Source organism: Notamacropus eugenii, chromosome 1, assembly GCF_028372415.1.
Source record: "Notamacropus eugenii isolate mMacEug1 chromosome 1, mMacEug1.pri_v2, whole genome shotgun sequence".
NCBI lineage: Eukaryota > Metazoa > Chordata > Mammalia > Diprotodontia > Macropodidae > Notamacropus > Notamacropus eugenii.
In genome coordinates this window covers 367,765,780-367,780,493 of record NC_092872.1, presented here as the reverse complement: position 1 = coordinate 367,780,493, position 14,714 = coordinate 367,765,780, and the positions used below count along the sequence as shown (strand labels likewise).

At 35.7% G+C, this 14,714-nt stretch overlaps 1 protein-coding gene across 1 annotated transcript in view; it reads left to right on the top strand.

Annotated features, from left to right (window-relative positions):
• The first annotated feature begins 4,090 nt into the window (after positions 1–4,090).
• The window catches only part of PFDN1 (prefoldin subunit 1), a 69,631-nt gene continuing 59,007 nt past the window's right edge, over positions 4,091–14,714 (top strand). Inside the window, exons 1-2 of the mRNA XM_072630495.1 lie at positions 4,091–4,464; positions 7,572–7,738. Of these exons, the coding sequence (XP_072486596.1) occupies positions 4,432–4,464; positions 7,572–7,738 (200 nt within the window). The 5' untranslated portion in view covers positions 4,091–4,431. The remainder of the gene's footprint in view (positions 4,465–7,571; positions 7,739–14,714) is intronic.

Here is a 14,714-nt window from a genome sequence, read left to right as displayed (position 1 = left end):
TTTCTCTGATGGCATGGTCTTCTTCAGTAACGAAGGATGAACACACACAATCCTCTTCTCCTCTGCTTTCCTGTAGTATAAGATAGATTTTCATAGCAAATTGAGTGTGCATGTTATTCCCTCCTTAAGCCAAATGTGATGAGAATAAGGTTCACTTTTTCCCTCTTATCTCTCCCCTCTTCCTTTCCAGTCAATGGAATTTATTAAAGGGTAGCATCACATGGTCCGACTTGCTCTTTAGGAAGATCACATTGACAGTTGAGTGGAGAATGGACTAGAGTTGGAAGAGACTTGAGGTAGGGAGACCAATCAGAAGGTTGTTGTAATAATTCAGGCATGAGATGATCAGGGTCTGGGGTTTGTTCTGTTTTCTTTTAGAGGCAATCAGTGTTAAGTGACTTGCCTAAGATCACACTGGCACAAGTAGTTTGAAGTCAGATTTGAACTCAGGAAGATGAGTCTTCCTGACTCCAGGACCAGTGTTCTAGCCACTTTGCCATCTAGCTTCCCCCTGGAGTTTGTGCCAATGTTGTAGTAGTGTTATAAGAGAGAAGGGGGTGAATGCAAGACATGTTATAGAGCTAAAATCAGCAGGATTTGGTAATAGATTGAATATGATGGGGCTAGAGAGAATGAAATGTTGATAACACTGAGATTGTGAGCCTGGTCACTGGGAGGATTGTGGCACTCTCAATAGTAACAGAGAAGTTAGAAAGATGGAAGAATTTGATGGTGGATAATAAGTTCGATATTGTATACATCGAGTTGAAGATGTCTGTGCAGCTTGAGATGTCTAACAGGCAGTTGGAGATGTAATACTGGAGGTTAGCGGAGAGGTTAGGGTGGGATAAGTTGATATGAGAATCATCAGCATAGAGATGATAATTGAATCCATGGGAACCAATGAGATTTCCAAGTGAAATAGTGTAGAGGAAGAAGAGAAGCACCAAGTCTGTGGGACACTCATGTTTATGAAGCATTACCTGAATAAGATCCCATAAAAGAGACTTAGGAGTGGTCAAAGAGGTAGGAGGTGAACCAGGAGAGAAGTGTCATGAAAACTTAGAAAATAATATTAAGAAGAGATCGATCAACAGTGTCAAAGGCTGGAGAAAAGTCTAGAAGGATGAGGATTGAGAAAAGGCCATTACATTTGACAATTAAGAGATTACTGGCAACTTTATAGAAAGCAGTTTCAGTTGAATAATGAGATTAAAGTCAAACTGTAGAAAGTTAAAAAGAGAATGAGAGGAAAGGAAGTGGAGGCATCTGTTGTAGATGGTCTTCTCAAGGAGTTTAGCCAAAAAAGGAAGGAGAGATATAGGATGATGGCTGAGGGGGGCAGGGTGCGGGGGGAGGTGGATGAATTAAATGAGGGTTTGTTGTTTCGTTTTTAGGATGGAAGAGACATGAGTATGATTCTTTGTAATAGGGAAGCATCCAGTGTACATGGAAGACTGAAGATAAATGAGAGAGTGGGGATAATAGAGGAGGCAATGTGCTTGAGAAGATAGCTTGGAATGGGGTCACTTGTGAAGGAGAAAGTCTACTTCTTCTTGTGATACAAGGGTGAAGGAAGAGATAGTGGAAGAAGGCATCTGAAAGATGTAAGATGAAGAGAAGGGGAGAAGAGGGAACTGTTGGTGAATTGCCTTAACATTTCAGTGAAATATCAGGCAAGTTTCTTAGTTGAGAGGGTGGGGCATGGGAGAGTCATGGAAAATTTGAGGAGCGATGGAAAGGTTTGGAAAAGCTACTGCAGTAAGTTGGATAGTGAGTCAATTAGGGAGATTGCTTTGCTATAGGAAGGGCTCAGTTGAACTTATGTAACATAAATTTGTTAGTGGATCTGGTCAGCAAAAATTTGTTAGTGGATCCAGTCAGCATAGTTTTGTGATTTTTTTCCATCTTCATTTGGCAGCACATGAATAGGAGCTGTGCATGGTAGGAGTAATCCACAGCTGAGGTTTAACAGGAAAAATTGGTTATAGGATAAGAGAGTAAGGGATATGGTGCTTCAATGTTACAAACCACTTTACATGTTATCACATTTGATTAACCTGATGTCCCAATGGATTTAAAAGCTCCAATTCTAGTCTAATATTTTCCAGACCAGTTCCTCAGTTTCCTCAGTTAGATATTAGGGTCCCTTTCCATGAATAAGGTAATAGGATCTCCATAAACTTCTAAGTTAAACATGGCAAGGAAGAGCAAATAAATTTTTCTTTGGTATTTCAAGGTTCTATATCCTATATTTTGAAATATATCTATATTTCATTGGTGGGTATGCTCTCTCTATTTAAGCAGATTCCCAAACCCTCTGTAACTTAATCAATGGATTTTGAAAGTTGTGTTTGAAAAAGTCTTCACCAATCTGATGAGGATCATCTCTGGATTCAGCAAGGCTAGTCCATAGACAACAGACATATAGACATACCTGACTCTGAATAGTTGCTCTGGGCCTACCTGTGATTAAATTGATGTAGGGAATTCCCAGTGTGAATATTTCCTCCAATTGAGCTTATTGCTGATGAATAAATTCTCTGTACCTTATACTCAGTCTTTCAATAAGTATTTTCCCACAATATGACAGGGACTATACTAAGCACTGGGGAAAGGCAAAAAAAAAAATAGTCATTAGTCTCAAGGAGCTCACAATCTAATGGGAGAGGCAACATGAAGACAACAGTGTTACAGAGCTGCCTGGGAGCATTAAGAGACTAAATGATAACAGATAGTATGTGTCACAGGTAGAATTTGAATCCAGATCTTTCTGACTCCAGGCCTAACATTTTAACCTGTCTCCTATGTCACATCAATGAATTCAACTCCTAGCATATACAGATAGCCATTCATTCTGGCCAAGCTAGGTTAGCTCAACTAGGGAAATGTACTGGTAGGGAAAATGGAGTAGTCTACTAGTTGGTATGGAAGTCCTGTAGCTACCTTAGTGGGGACTCTGACAGAATTAGTTGTTAAAGTGCTGCTGTCATACCAACTCGAATCAGTGGTGTTATGACTTATAGAGAACTGGGTATGTGTGGTGCCTGCCCAGATCCTAATGAACATAAAAGCTCTAACGTATCTTTAGAACCTGACTAAGCCTCTCTGGTGTCTTAGGGATCTCATAACACTTTGCACAACTTACATTATTCTTACTTTCCTGGTGTTGGTACAACCTGAGGAGATTGCAACCCCTTTACATCTTCTCGTCTTGTACAATCCTTGTTGGTAAGACAAATCTTCCACGAAGGAATGCCAGGTCAGGGCTCTAGTTAGTTGACTTTTTATTATTATTGGTTATCTCCTTCCCTCTGGCTACATGGATGGCCAGGTCACCTCCTTTTCAGGTCATTCAAATCTTTAATGATATATTTTATGGTTCTCACATAAAAGTCATTGCTAGTAATATGATACAGTTTACTCAATTTATGATACAAGTCTTCATGTTGCCTTTTGAGTTATCTACAACTTTGATATTTCTGAAATTATGATGTTCAGCCACACAGTGGTAACTTTTATTTGTACACGTCCTGCTGCTTTTTAAAAAAAAAATGGCAATGAACTTCAAAGCACTGGATATAACTTCATTTGAGTCCTGCAGTAGGCTTGTGAGGTTAAGGTTCTACAGATATCATTATTTATTACCATTTAACAGATAAGGAAAGTTAGGCTCAAGGAAATGAAGAAATCTTTCTTTCCTAAATGTCTGAAGGACGTCAAACCCAGCTCTCTCCTGATTTCCAAGTCCAGTGAGCTTTCTATCACATGCTTCCAAGATGAGGTTTAGAAACATGGAACAGTTGAAATTGCTAAGCATATTTCCTCATAGGATAATAGGACATATTAAAATCTACAATAGAATATATCATAATCTATAACAATACATAATAATCTATAACAGAATATATAATCTATAATAAAATATTATAATCTATAATAGAATAGATTATAATCTGTAATAGAATTCTAGAACTGCTATGGCTCTTATAACACTAGGCCATCAGGTCCAACTCTTTGTTTTACAGATTAGGAAACTGAGTCCCTGAGAGGAGAGATGAACCAGTTGGTGCACTGAGGTCATAGTCACAGACCACGTGCTTTCTTCCCACCACAGGTGGCTTCTGAATAGTAGTATTCGTGAACTTGTTTTAGCTCCCCTTCTAAACTCCAAGTCGCTTGACGAAAAGGCCTGTTTATTTTTGGAGTTACTGCAGAGAACCAAAGTGGTGCTTAAAAGATGAAAGTGGAACGAACGGACAAAAAGGCAGACAGTCCCCACACCAGGAAGCCGAGGACAAGCAGCACCCAACCCTCCATTCTGTCCCGCGCAGGCGCAAAGGGTAAGCGACTGCTTCCGTTCCACTCGTTCCTCCGGGGGCCGACTTTGCTTCCGGCCGCTCAGTGCGCAGTCGCAGAGTTCGCGCCAAGATGGCTGCCCCCGTGGACCTGGAGTTGAAGAAGGTAAAAGAGGGTCTTGAATGGGAAGAATCATTCTTAGAGAGTCTGAGGGACCCCTGAGCGAGGAAGTCGAGAAAGACGCCTGGCATGACGGAGGGAAGGGGGCCTGTGGAAGCCCGTACGAGGGTCGGGCCTTCTCCGCGCTCTCTGGGGCTGTGGGCCCTTGGGGGTCGGGCCGGGCCCATCGGGCCTCCCCTTCGTGGTCCGTGCGCCGTGTTCGAGCTCTGGTGTATTCGTGCAGCCGCTGCGGCTTGGGGGTGGGGGAGGGAACTCCATTTTCCAGAATAGAAAGAGGCAGGAAGCTGTTTTCTGTCAATGATGGGGAGATTCCAAGACTGTTCGTGTTTGCACCACGCCCCTCCCCCCATCGCCATCACCGATGTTTTCAAGCACCTGGCCCTTCATTTTTAAAAAAATCAAAATACTCATTAGATCTGAAAAAAAGCCTCGAACTTAATCTGGTTAGCAAAAACACTGTAGTTAGAGTTAGGGTAGATTTCAGGAGAAACCCTGTTTTGCTACACCATGACTTTGGGCAAGTCACGTTCCTGGACTCCTTGTTTCTTTCTTTTTACAATGAGGAAGTTGCCTTCCTCTTGGCACGGGGAGAACTGGAGGAGGACGGGGAGTTGGCTGTCCTCCCCTTGGCAGAGGGAGGGAGCATGTTGAATGCATTTGTCAGTTGAGGTTACTATCAGTGGTTTTCACTTAACTTTTTTTTTTTTTTTTGGTCTCGAAGGGAGGAGGGGTTAACGGGAGGGGCGGTTCTCCAAAGAGAATGTATCATTAAAACAAAAGCATCGATAAAACTTAGTAAAAATAACGTTAAATAAAAGTAGGGAGTTAGACTAGATGATCTTCAAGGTTTCTTTCAGCTCAGAGAGGTATGGTACAGTGTAATTATAAGAACTCTGAATTTGCAGTTAGAATGCCTGCGTTTGGATCCAGGATTTAGAATTCTGACTCTAATACTTAATAGCAGTGTGACTGTGGTCCGGTCAGTTCCCCTTTCTGCTCCTTAGTTTTCTCATTTGTAAAAAGGGGATAATAATATTTATTCCAACCACCTCACAGAGTTGTCCTGAAAAGAGCATTTTGTAAATCTCAAAGCACTGTGTAAATAGGAGTTATTAAATCCTATGAATATCCGTGTTGGTTTTGCTTCTTTGTTTTACCAATGGAGCTCTTTTCCCAAACTTTTACAAGCCCCTTTGATTTTAGTAGGAAGTTCGGACTACCTGATGTTCTTACAGTACTTTCTCAGACTTTCAAGGGTTTTGTTTATTTTTATTGTTTTTTGAAGGCTTACTTGGGGAAAAAAAAAATCTAACAAAGTTTTCCCCATGAAGTAAATTGAGAAGATTGAGAATTTCTGTCTAAATCATAGCTTCTAGATATGTACATTTCCCAAAATAATTTTAGGTCTTTAGAGTACTTAAGGAGGACTATGATAGTCCTTAAAACCCAGTCATAGAATCAGAGAACTGGGAGAGATCTTAAAAAAGATCAGAGTCCAATTCTCTCATTTTATTTTGATTAAACTCTATTTTTTTAGAGATATAAATCATCTGGTCAGCCTTTATTTCTTAGAAGAAGAAACTTAGGCCCAAAGAGCTTAAATGTTTTGGCCAGGGTTTCACAATTATTAAGTAGGAAAGCCAAGACTTAGGACCTAGTTTCCTGATACTAGTGCTCTGTTACACTATACTTTGATGATATATTTAGCTTTGATGTTTGCAAGACCACATGGTCATACATTTCTTCTCTTAGAAAAAAACAATTGCTAAAAGAAGTTTGTGATCTTAAATTTAGTATGAGTTTATAGTTTACGGGAAAGAGAAGGCAGGTAGAGGTTATAATGAGCAATGTGCCTCATTCACTTTTCAGGACTTTGAATTTTTTTTTTGGTTGAAAAATAGGAAAAAATACAATAGAAATTTTTAATCCTGAATGCAAGTTAAAATTGGCACAAAGTTATTTTAACCAAGAGCTTAACAATAATTTGTTTTTAGTGAAAGGCAGTTACGTGTTTTGGTTTTAAAGTAGGCTAAAGATTTTATTTTTAAACTTTCCTCTAGTCATTTATTAGTTGGAGACAAATGTGGAAAATTTCAGGAATTAAATAATCTGGAACAGTTATGAGTGAGGGAAAACAGGGTGAGAGTGAAAGTTGAGCTATGGTTTTGCTATGCCTTAGTAATCACAAATGCTATTATTAAGGCATAAATTTGACAGCATGTGAAAATCATTCCAGGCACTTCAGCAAGAGTATTATTCATGGACGGTGTTTATCCCTAGAGTAGGGTATACATAAACAGTAGTAAAATTTTGCTTGGTATCTGTGTGAGGGTATCAAGATATGATTCCATAACTTAAAGTTTTTTTGTTGTAATAGTTATGTTCTCAACTGTTACATTTTTGGTTCAAATTTTTGAATTTTCTCTCATTTTTTCCTTGAGCTCCTATATTACTTATTGTTTAACCCATTCATTTGGCATTCAATACCACTTTTGTTATCTTTTTAATGTGTACTGTCTCCTCCACCAGACTATAACTTTGAATTCAAAGATTATCTCTAAAAGTCTTCCACCTCAGACTTTATGTAGCACTTTATATCTTTATAATTTATTTAACATGTATTATGTTATATTGTGTATGTATTATGTATAATATGTATTACATATAATACATATGTATTATGTATAATAATATGTATTATTATTTTCTCAGTGCCTTCTTTTAGACTGTAAACTTCATGAGGGCAAGGTTTATCCAAACTAACCTTATGTAAACCCCTTGGCTTCTCTCAATTTTGTTTTTTGTTTCTTTCCCAGTGCTTAGAAGAATGCTCTGCATTCACTATAGGTACTTTATAAATGTTGGATTTGTATTTTCAGTTCCTTGTACATAGTAAGTACTCAATAATTGTTGACTGATAACTGTTATTCTATATTTATTGGTAAGTTATAAGGCTTTGGCTATGTTGAGAATTTAAAGCTAAAATCACATGTTTTGAATTATTGTATTTTGGATTTTATTTATTAGCCTGCTCTCAAATGTTTTATTTGCTAAATAATGGCTTATTTTTATTTATTTATTTTTTTGGTCAGGCTTTCACAGAACTACAAGCCAAAGTTATTGATACTCAGCAGAAGGTGAAGCTTGCAGATATACAGATCGAACAGCTAAACAGAACAAAAAAGCATGCACATCTTACAGATACAGAAATTATGACTTTGGTAGATGAGACTCACATGTATGAAGGTGTAGGGAGAATGTAAGTAAAGTTTTTTTTATTAAGGGGGTGGTTCTTGGGATGATTTATGGCTGAATTCTGTAAAAATTGTTTTATTGATGCTTTGTTTTTTTTTTTTAAGTATCAATGTCATTTTCCAAATTCCAACATAACTTCTCCTTGTAACAAAGAACAGTTGAGCAAAACAAACTAATAATGACCATGTCCAACAATGTATTCTTCCTTCTGTACTCATTTGGTCACCTTTCGGCATTTAAGGTGGACCAAAAAAATCTCAGCAGTAACAACAGTCAAATGAACATACAGCTAACATGAAAGAAGGTCTAGTAATTGTCATTGTCAAACAGACATGAAGAGTAGCAACTTATACAGGAGAAATCCTATAGGAAATCAATTCCTGTTGTGCTGATCTTACATTATCACCAATCATGTAAATTTATTTCCATTTGTATTATGCACTAAGTCTACTTTATCTTTCTTTAGTAGGAAAGAAGGTATAAAAAACATGATTGCAAAAATCTAAGTCCATTATAATTCATTTAGCATGTTTGTTTTTGTTATTGTCTGTTTTTGTATTAAAATTTTGAGTATTGCTTCTATGAAGGGATCGCTGCTTGAGGTATGTCTGTCATTAGTTTATACAGAAATTTCTGATGGTATCTTGTTTCTGATTGATTTATAATTAAGCTTAATATATGTATTGTAAAAACTACTTGTAAAATAGCATTTTGAAAGCGAGTCTAGGTTCATGAATTCAACTATTCTCCTTGAAAAGAAAGTAACAATCTGATTAATTCTCATTTTACTCTTTCAGAATATATATTATACACCAATTCTTTTGCAGCTTTCTAAAGCCTAACATTTTCTGGTTAAGTGTGTTTTGAGAGGAAGTAAATCCTTATTTGAGTTAGTTGTTGAGACATAGTAGAACTGGGAAGATGACAAAATTAAAAACCTTGACTGTGGCTGGGCAGCACCGACTGCATACTTGGCATTCACTGCATGATAATTTTATCCATAAGTCTTAAAATGATAGCACTAACTTCTCTAAGGCGCAGTGCCTGTTGATGTGCTGCATTTGAGTTCCACATCGTTGTCCTTTTTTTGCAGCATCTAGTGAATTTCCAAAGTGGAAAATTGGAATTAATGTCTCTTACCACTTCTTTAACCCCTGAAGAGTTTTTTTTTTTTTTTAAGTATTTTAATTTAATTTGTTCTATCAAATAGCTAGGAAAATGCTTTTTTCTGTCGAGTAGCTAGGAAGATGTCAGGTACTTCCATTAAGATAATTTGACATAAATAACTTAAGGGGAGGGGGAGATAATTAGTTCACAGTAGACCAGTGTGCTCTCCAGAATATTTGTTTTAAGTAGATGCTGTTTCTTTTTTAGAAAACCTCCTTTTCAAACTTTTGATGTAGTGATATTCTTCTGTGGCTTAAAACTTAACTTTTAATTTTGGCTTCATTGTTTCCTACATCACATTGACAGTGTGAGTTTGACCCTGTATTGTAGGGGCATGTAAGGTGAACAGAGTTTGTTGTTTAGCTAGAATGAGAATGCATTATGAGTGAGAGAAGATTTGTGAGTATCAGTCTTGTCACGAGGACATTCCCTTTTTTGATGCTAAGCCTGAACTATCTATTTATGAATTTGTATTCTTGGGTGCAGTGTCTTTGTGATTCAGTACTTTTTTTTTTTTAAATTTCCAGTCATTATCCTAGTTAGTTTGTCTCTTTGAGGGATGGTGGTGGAGGATATATTAACATCACTTTTTTGCATGTTAATTAAGTTTCAGGGTTTGATTTAGGATTTGTTCTAGCATTTTGAGGATGATGATTTTAATTCCTTCCTTGTTTTATTTCCCAGATTAATTGCATCTTTCTTTTTTTTTTTTAATCCTTTGGAAAAAGAGCAGTAGCATAAAGAGGGTAAAATACTCATGCATTATAATATATTGTTAGCGACCCAGTCCAGAAGAAAGAAAAAAATACATCTGATATGAAGTGTTAGAAACAATAAAAATGAATAAGAAAATCACTTCTGCAGAAGAATTTATAAAACTACTGATAGGCTAAGTCCCTTTCAGTTCTTATACGGGGAAAATTTGGTGGTAATAGTTAACACTTAAGCAATGGCTATTTTTGGTTTAGTACAGGTAAAATCAAGCTTCATGGTAAAAGATAATGAATTACTATATACTGTAAATTGTGAGTATTCATTCCTCAAAGCTATATTCCTGCCCCATGGCATGTTGCCAACACATTTTCATTCTCTTACTTCATATTCTTTGGAGAGGCTTGTTATGTAGTCTGATACTACTACCACCAATTTCTAGTTTTGCTACTTAAGCTGTTTGTGAGCTGACCTCACTGTGCTACTTTGAGAACCATGATGAAAGTTACAACTGTGGAATGATCTGTCTGAATATTTGGAGGTATTTGCCTTTGTGTCCAACATGCAAGTAGACAGAGTGATCCTTGCATCTTTTGTGATTGAAAGGAAAAAAATTATAATGGTGCATGTAATTTTCCCTCTTTACCTTGTCTGAGGTAGTTAAACTCAGTGAGAGGAGTATTTTTTCTATATTTGTAAGAATTGTATTTGAAAGTGCATGTAAGAAATGCCATTTTAAAAGTGATAAGGCATTTGAAAATACCATGGCTAGGAAAAATAGGGCTGTGGATATTTTTCTAAGTAAAGATATGACCCTGTTTTGATGCCTTATCAAATTTTTTGATACTGTTTCTCAATGGGTATTTTGGTTGAGGACTGCATAAATAATTTTCATCCTTTCCAAAGAGAAATTAGATGTTTTTATGGGTGGAACTTGAGTAGATTAGCCTTTTAGAAGAATGGTTACTGCCCTTTTAAAGTTGAACAGAACTGTAAATAACTGGACTATTTAAAACCTAATTTAGAGGTGTGCCACATTCTGGGAGGTTTTTGTTTTTGTTTTTGTTTTTAATATTTAAGGATCTAAGAATGAACAATGGTATAAATCTACCAACTAGTTAAGTGTCTAGCAATGCAGAAGTTGCTGTTTGGGAACTGTGCTTCTATTTCTATTTGGTGGAGTAATTTAATAGTCTGTAACTATTGAAGGATCCAGAAGAGTAAAACTTAATGTAAACATGATACAGGTGTAAAGTGAAACAGGGCAGGTGTATTGTTGACACAACTTAGCTTTTTTTGGGGGAAAATTTAAATAGTTTTGCCATTTTTACAGGTTTTTAGGGATAGATTTAGAAATCTGGACTCATAGCATTTTGAACTTTTTATATAAAATAGCACAGTATATTGGTTTTATCATGGATTGCTTGACTTGTCATTTTAGTAACAGTATTTGAAAATCCAAGAGAAAATATTTGTGGTTTCCCTGAATTTTATTATATTAAATTGAAAAAACATAATAACAGTATCTTACATTTTACAACTATGTTTTAGGTAAATTTAATATTAAAAATCTATATTGCAGTTTGCTACTAAATGATTAAGAGCTAAAAATGGAAAAAATATCTGTGTAGAGGAATGCTGATTTATTAATGTCATCTGACTTTCTGAATCATGTTTAAAGATAATGATGCAATAATGTTACAGTGGTTGCGATGTAATTATATGATGAACAGGTTTGGTCTGTGCACTCTTTTAATTTTTGAATTCTAGCTCCATTGATACAATATATGGTATACATTTTTTTGAACACAGAACCGTAGGCCAAATTACTTTGTAAGTAAGAACAGAGTTCCTGATTTTTGTCTTACTCTAAGAATATTATTATCCTCCTCCATGGTGAGTTTTTTAACTGACCAATTTTAAAGTCTTTGTTCTCATTCCTCAGGGTATTCTGTTTAAAGAAAAAAATCTTTTCCTGTTATGCAGGGAACAATTACTTCAGTTTTGTTGATACCAGCTTCAAGTAAACAAACTTCCAAAAGCTTTAATCTTCCACAGATGTCATATTAATAGAGAATGAGTCTTTTGAATAATGTATCCTTTCTTTCCTTAACTTGCTAGTAATTTAAGAACTTGATGTTTAAAATAATGCTCATTTAAGAGACAAAGTTATTTCCTAGAATGACTACTTTTTTTTCAAGACTTTAGGGAAAACTTTTGTAGCGACTATTATACCTTTTTCTCTGCAAAAGAGTGTTTTCCATGATTCTTTCTCTATTTTTCTCTCAATCCCTAGGACCACAGAATTCTCATTGGAAATCAGGAAAGTGAGTTTTAAGATGTCTCTAATCAGAAATCTTTTATATTATATAAAGTTTCCAGTTTGATTTCTTGAAAGTAAGAATGTCCAGAAGTCAAATTTTTTATTTAACATATTTAGATCATAGGTATTTATTTATTTGAAGCTCAGGATTGTTGAAAAATATGTGTGGTATTGATGCAAATTAGTCGTGTTGATGGCTTACCTTGCATATTTACCATGTAGTAGGATTTATACCATTTTTCTAAAGTGACATTAAAGAATTAAGTGATTTATTAAATATTCTTAAAAGTAATTATTAGTAATTAAAAGTAATTAATTAGTAATTAAAGTGGAATAAAACCAAAATAATTCAGTGAACCTCTGTGTGCATAAGGATGGAGGAGAAATGAAAAGCCTTATGTTTTAGGGCAGCTAGATGGCTTAGTAGATATAGCATTGGCCCTGGAGTCAGGAGGCGCCCCCCCCCCCCCCCCCCCCTCCACTTACTAACTGTGTGACTCTGGGCAATTCACTTAAACCTGATTGCCACCTCCTCTTTCCACCCCCCCCCCCCAAAAGATCTTATGTTTGTTTTATTGAGGTAAATAAGAATAAAGGTGGAAACTTTCTGAATTTTGTTACTTTAAAAAGGAAGAATTGTGTGCCATGATAAGCTGAACTTTTAACAGGATTTCTGGTAGGAGAAAAACAAAGTAACTAAGCTATAGTCAGAGTTTACTGATTTTAGCCATCAGTTATTTCATAGTGGCAAATTTAGGAGCAGTGTGCTACTTAATCTCTTTGAGATGAGAAGACTCATGCTTCAGTCAAGAAACATAATCTACTTAATGAAACATCCAAAAAGAGTTGACCAGAAAATTGGTGACCTAGATGTTAAGAGTAAGACTGTATAAATGAACAGAAACTCTAACAGTGAATTACTAATACCCTTTTCTCCATCTTTTTAGTTATATTGGAACTTGGCTGTGAGTTTCATCCTAGTGTAGTAATTAGGATTGTAGATTGTTGCATGTATAATTAGTACTAGTGCATTTGTAAAGAATGTATGCTCATGTTATTTTTAGAATTTAAATTCAAATGGACACGTCAGGAAAAATGTTCCCCTTGTGCTGTGGCCAGGAGCTCTCATTGCCAGCTTCTTGTCCAAGGAAGATCCTTTACTTTGGGAATGATATCAGCTTGTTTAGAAGACATGTTCCATTGTCCTTTAAAGAAAACCCTAAATGTTCTTACACCATACAAAGGAAAAGTTTTCATAGCAGCATAAATTCAGTATTAAAAAGCATATTTATTTAAATAAGTTTTTATTGATGCCTTCTGTTTTTTACAGGATCATAGTTTTCTCTAGTGTCCCTTCTTTTCTTCTTCCCAGAGACCCATCATATAATGAATAAATGTTTTTTAAAAGTATATTTAAATAAGAACATGTTTGTGCTAAGTCCTGCTTTTTATGTTGTTTGGCCTAGTGTTAAAAAACTTACACCACAGTGTATATCCAGTGTGTGTGTATTTCAGACATTTGTTATAATGCCAGAATGTATTTATACTTTCTCAGTGACTTTCTTCTGTTGTAGTAGGAGCCTGTTATGTATTTGGCTCCTACCTACCTCTCATTGGAAGCTCATCTTTTGGTGGCATTCAGCTTGAATGTGGTATGTCCTTTAGCATTTCACACAGTATCTAGCAGAGAAAGAGATAGAGGATGCTAATATTAGGTTTTTAGACCATCTGTGAACACTAACTCTTGGTAGTCTTGAGTACATTATTTTTATTGATTGAACAGATTGATGTACTGGAGGGTTTAGATTATGTCATGATTGATATTTTTGCTGTGAATGAAATCAGAAGATATATGTAAGGGAAATTGAAGTTAAGTGGAAGGATGGCTCCATAGTTTCTTCTTGGAAAAGCAAATAAAGGAGTTAGAGTTGATTTCTTTGTGCTTGTAAGACATCAAGAAATTTTATTTCATGGGACACCTGGTTATCTTGCATTGTGGTGTTTGAAGTGAGATTAATAAAAAGAATACCATGAGGATGATTGCTATTTATGCACCAACATGTTATGGAGAGCTTCTCTGAACAACTTGCTTGATGTCCTCCAAACTAAGTCAGTATGTACATTGATACTCATTGACTCTGGGCCCTAGGGAAAGTGGGTACAGTGAAAATTACTTTGGAAAATTTGTTTTAGGGTTAAGAAATTAAAGAGATCAAAACATTGTAGACTGCTTAAAAATCTCATGCCTGCATATAATGAATCTATTTAAGAAGAAAATCAGAGGTCACTAGAAGCAGCATTCCAAAAAATGAAGTTTGACTATCTTCAAATACAAAAAGACAGGTTATTGCTAGAAAAGTCACTTCAGAATCAGCTGTCTTTGTAGTCAGACCCACTAGGTCTTTTTTTATTTGTATATTTTCTCTTTTGAACTTTGAAGTTCTCTTATTCTTAAGAATAATTTTAGCCTAATTGTTATTGTTAGCACTAGAGTCTAGGTATCTTGTTACAGATATTTACAAAATTAAAACAGTGACATAGAAATGAAGTCTTAAGCATAACTGCTTATCAGTAATTCTTTCTATGTTGGGTAAGCTAAAACTTAATTTTTTTTTTTTGGACATGAATGCTATTCTCTAAGGATCCTACAAGATACTTTGGAAAGATGAGGACAAGTACTTGAACACATTTTTTAAAATTTTAATATTTTCCTTTTTCTCAACTACGTGTAAAAACAGTTTTAAAATTCCTTTTATCAAATTTTGAGTTCCAAATTCTG